Source organism: Nicotiana tomentosiformis, chromosome 7 (genome assembly GCF_000390325.3).
Source record: "Nicotiana tomentosiformis chromosome 7, ASM39032v3, whole genome shotgun sequence".
Lineage (NCBI taxonomy): Eukaryota > Viridiplantae > Streptophyta > Magnoliopsida > Solanales > Solanaceae > Nicotiana > Nicotiana tomentosiformis.
Window position 1 is genome coordinate 112,405,541 of NC_090818.1, and position 4,650 is coordinate 112,410,190.

General features: G+C 39.5%; 1 protein-coding gene across 1 annotated transcript; it reads left to right on the plus strand.

Moving 5' to 3' along the window:
• The first annotated feature begins 792 nt into the window (after positions 1 to 792).
• On the plus strand, positions 793 to 4,341 carry LOC108946875 (uncharacterized). The gene is made up of 2 exons (XM_070181840.1): positions 793 to 1,896; positions 2,692 to 4,341. The coding sequence occupies exons 1-2, from the start codon at positions 1,430 to 1,432 to the stop codon at positions 3,515 to 3,517; spliced, it is 1,293 nt and encodes a 430-aa protein (XP_070037941.1). The 5' UTR covers positions 793 to 1,429; the 3' UTR covers positions 3,518 to 4,341.
• The last annotated feature ends 309 nt before the right edge of the window (positions 4,342 to 4,650 follow it).

The following is a 4,650-nucleotide window of genomic DNA, read 5'->3' on the forward strand; positions in this document are numbered from 1 at the left end:
TAATATGACGAATAAACTAATACGAACTAAGATGAAATCAATTTAACTCACACAACAAAGGAAAACTGGAAAACGGGAGGTACCAACTCCCGCGAGTAGAACCTTGGAATTGTCTTTGATAAAAGGGTAAAAGGCAGCTGTCCCAATATTAACAAGTAGCAAATTCTAAGCAAGAACAATAGAATCTGAAGTCACAATGAGTGCCGAGAAAGGTGTTGTCCACAACAACTATGTTTTAGAAGTTCCCGCCCGCTTTGCCCGGGGCTCGCCGAAAAATTGTCTCAACCACCGCCACCGCTACTAGGCTAGGTCAGTGCACCAGAAAATAGGGGGGAGGGGGGGGGTGGAAGATACGAGGTATAGAGGAGAGAAAGAAAGGAGAAAAAGAAAAGGGAAATATTAAGGGGGCAGATCTTGAAAGCAAGAGGGGGGGGGGAGTAACGGGGAAGAAGAAGAAAGCAGGAGAGAGAGAGAGAGAGAGAGAGGAAAAGAAGACAAGGGAGGGGTGGGGTGGGGTCTTACCTGGTCTTGTGGTCGCCAGAGGTCCGGTGAATGGTACGTTAGAGAGAGAGAGATCAGAGAGAGAAGAACTTGATATCGAGGTATCTATTAGCTGGTAATAACCTGAAAACATAGCATAGTATAATTCATCCTAATAACTATAAGCTTCTTGTATGTATCCATTTTTACCTGAACATTTTATGACGAAATATGAAGCACATGCATAATAGGAAAAAAATTATTTCTGTGAAGCACATGCATAAAACAATGACCACCCCTTTTTTCCCCTCTGATTCTCTCTCCGGCGAGGCCTCTCATCGGCTTAGACAACTTTTAACATGGGGGAAAAGTTATTTTTTAAGGCTGGTGAAAAATCTTTTGAACTTAAAGACATTAGTGATGGTCATTACAGTGGTTTCTTCTCACAGAGAGGAGCAGTCGTTTTATTAGCAAGATTAAAATAGACGAGAACAATTTGCATTGGGCTTGTGATAATTTACGGCTGGCATCCAAGGGCTCGGGGGATCTATACAAGTGATGGGGAATAAAGAAACAAAATTTATTACATAGAGTGTACCAGAACTTCAATATATATGGGCACTTCATTCGTATTGAAAAGTGGATTGGTGCCAGAAAATTTGCCATTATTATCCCGGAGATCGAGTACAACATTGAATGGTGTGACATTGCTGATAAGATTATCAAGTTTCTGGGTAACTCTAACCCAATTCTTCATAGATTCACTACACCTGAGAAGTCTTACATCCAAGTAGACAACTTGTAGAAATGGACGGAAATGGCTTCTCAGACTAAGCCGGAAGAAATAAAAGAGTAGTTCCTATCTTGTTGCCTAGTTGGTGGTTTTAATGATTCATTTTGCTCCAACCCACAGCCTGAAGTTTTACAGAAATGGTTTATTACTAGATGGATGGTAACAACAGCTCTAAGGGTTTTACCACTTGCTAATAATCAGTTCTTATTTAATCTTCCTTCACGGAAGGAGGCTGGGAGGGTCAAGTTTGGAGATTGGTTCTGGAATGGGCGAAAACTCTTTCTTGACTGGTGGTCTCTTTTTTCTGGTACTAAACCCACAGAGCAAATACAGGGACAAAGATGGATCAGGGCCTTCGGTATTCCATTGCATGACTGGTCGGAGAAAATATTGAGGTTTGTTGGTGATCAATATGGTGGCTACATAGATTCTGATGAAGACACAAAGAAAAGAAATAATCTTCTTTGGGCTCGTATTTGTGCTAATTATTCAGATCATGAGCCTAAGAGCAAGCTAGATTTAATTGTGGGTGATTTGGTGTTTGAAATCTCTATCATTGCAGACAGCCATTCTAAACTCGCCATCGTCGGGAAAGCTGCAAAGTGTCAGTTGAATGACCATAGGTCCTGCTAGGGATGCTTATCGGGCGGATAGTGTGGATAATTATGCTTAACGGTTCAGCTTAACGGTTCGGCATAACGGTTATCGGATTATAAATATCGTAATCCGCTAGCCATCCAATAAGATAATGGACGGATTGGTATCAGATTAATGATTATCGGGCGGTTTATCGGCTAAACCAAATAAAAAAGTTTTGAACAATCAATACCAAATGGTCATAGTAAGATGACATGTCAATACTTTCAGACTTATGTCGGATTCAAATTCAAAAGACTGTCTTGTTAATCTAACAGTACTTTTGAGGAGTCATCTTCCAATCTATTACATACAAAAACTATTGATAAGGAAGATATAACAGATACTAGCTAATCTATGTAAAGAACATAGTTTCCGTTCATTGCACTATACAAAATCCAGATGAGCATCCTAAACATAAAGAAAACTAGCTTCATCCATCTTACTACAGCTCCGCCTAATTTTACTGTGCTATAATATGAGCTAAATGTCTGGCTTTTATCATTTCAAGTTGAACAAGACAGAAAGCTCAAACCAGTTGAACCAACACAAAATCAGTTGCAGAGTCATTTTATATAGGGGTAACAGTATAGATATAAAAAAATTTAACGGGTTCACGATTTACCCGATAAGAAAATTGAGTAATCCGCCCCCAAACCATTAAGCCGTTAATGATAAGATCTCAATTCATTCTCCATCCATTACCCCAATAATCCGATACTAATAAACCAATACCCCATCGGTTCGATTCGGCTAACGGTTTTGGTTTTGAACGGCCCTAGGTCCTGCGACCTTTGGTCCAAAGAGAAGAATGCTTTGACTCCCACGTTGTCACATGTTTTAAATTCCAAACCTAACTCTAGGGTTGGGCCATCTCATAACCAGGCCCAACAGGAAGTCAAACAGCTACTCAAGCAAGCTAACCCCAATCTGCTGGACCATAATTATTATTCTAAAGGCAAAATAGGAAAGAGGCCAAATGGTCTCTTTAGAGGGAAGGGAAAGAAAGAGTGGATAGTTATTGAGGCAGCCCAATCTCTTAAATCACTTAAAGGCTCATATATGGTTTCTCACAAGGGAACTAAAACAAAAATTGACAAGTCTCCTTCTCAGTCCTCTTATCAACCATCGATTGTTAAGTTCCTAGAGAAGAATTGCAATCTTGGGTATGAGGTCTCCAGTGAAGAGCAAATTGATTCTGATGATGAAGCCGAACACATGCAATCTTTTCCTCTTCTCTCTCTTCCGTCAACATATCCAGATCTTTCTATGGTTAGTTTAAGAGATTTTGATATTTCTTCTCCCTCTGGTTGTGACATTTTTTCCTTACCCCGGTATGAAGAAAACCTCCATGCGCAGCAGGTCATCAATGCACCAATGGTTATTGAGACCTCTTATTGGACCAAGGTTGCTATGACCAAAGGATGCAAGGCTTTCGGAGTTAACTCTGTTGGATTTGAACGTGAAATTTTTGATATGATCCTCAGAATTGAGCAAAAGAGGCAATCACAAATACAGTTGCAAAAGGGTAGAACAAGTGAGGGGAAGAAACCAAAGAACAAGGGGGAAAGAGAAACAGGGTTGCTGGAATGCACACTTACATATTAAAAGGGTGAAGGGTCTGACAGGGGCATGTTTCACAAAGCTTTTTCAGAATGAGAGAAAATATTATTAGATGGAATATAAGGGGGCTCAATGACGAGAGCAAGCGGAGCACTATTAAGGCACTTATTCAAAAGTGGAAACTTGACATTTTGTGTTTGCAAGAAACCAAGACTCAAACTTGTTCTATGGCTATAGCTAGGCAGATTCGGGACTCGAGATGGGTCGAGTGGACTGAGTTGAAGGCTAGTGGCAACAGAGGATGGGTAATAATTCTATGGGATAAAAGACATTGAAATTGCATTGAATCTTTGCAAGGGAAGTATTCTATCTCTACCATGCTTGAAGGGGTTTAGATTGATCTCAGAATATGCTTCACATGAGTATATGATCCTCATACTAATTGGGAGAGGATTGAAATTTGGGAAGAACTAGTTGTTGTAAGGGGTTTATGGAATGATAGTTGGATTATTGGGGGAGATTTTAATGTATGTCGTTTTGAGAATGAAAGGTTTAATTGTATAAGAAGATCAAGGGCTATGAAAATATTTTCTAACTTCATTCAAGACATGGGCTTGGTGGATCTCCCTTTACAGGGAGCTTTTTACAATTAGGCTAGGGGTGAAAATTCTTTACATGCATCAAGAATTGACAGGTTTTTGATCTCTTCTGAATGGAATGATCTCTTTGGTTCAGTTCAACAATTAGCCCTTCCTAGAGTTGTTTCTGATCATAGGCCTATTGCCTTGGAAAGTGGAGATTGGACTTCTGAACCTTCTTATTTTAAATTCGAAAACATGTGGCTATAACATGAAGGGTTTTGTGATATGATCAAAGAATGATGGAAAGGTTATGTGGTAAATAGCTCCCCTGACTTTGTACTACCCCAAAAGCTGAAACTTCTAAAGAATGATTTAGCAATCTGGAACTGGGAGTCATATGGTAAAATTAGCACTAGACCCAACAAAGATATGTAAGAACTATTATTAATGGAACAAATAACTGAAGGAAGATTGCAGACTCAAGATGAAACAAATAAAATCCTTCAGCTAAAAATGGAGTTACAACAATTAGCCAAGGTTGAAGAAATATCATGGAGATAAAAGTCAAGATGCTTGTGGTTGAAAGAGGGTGACAGA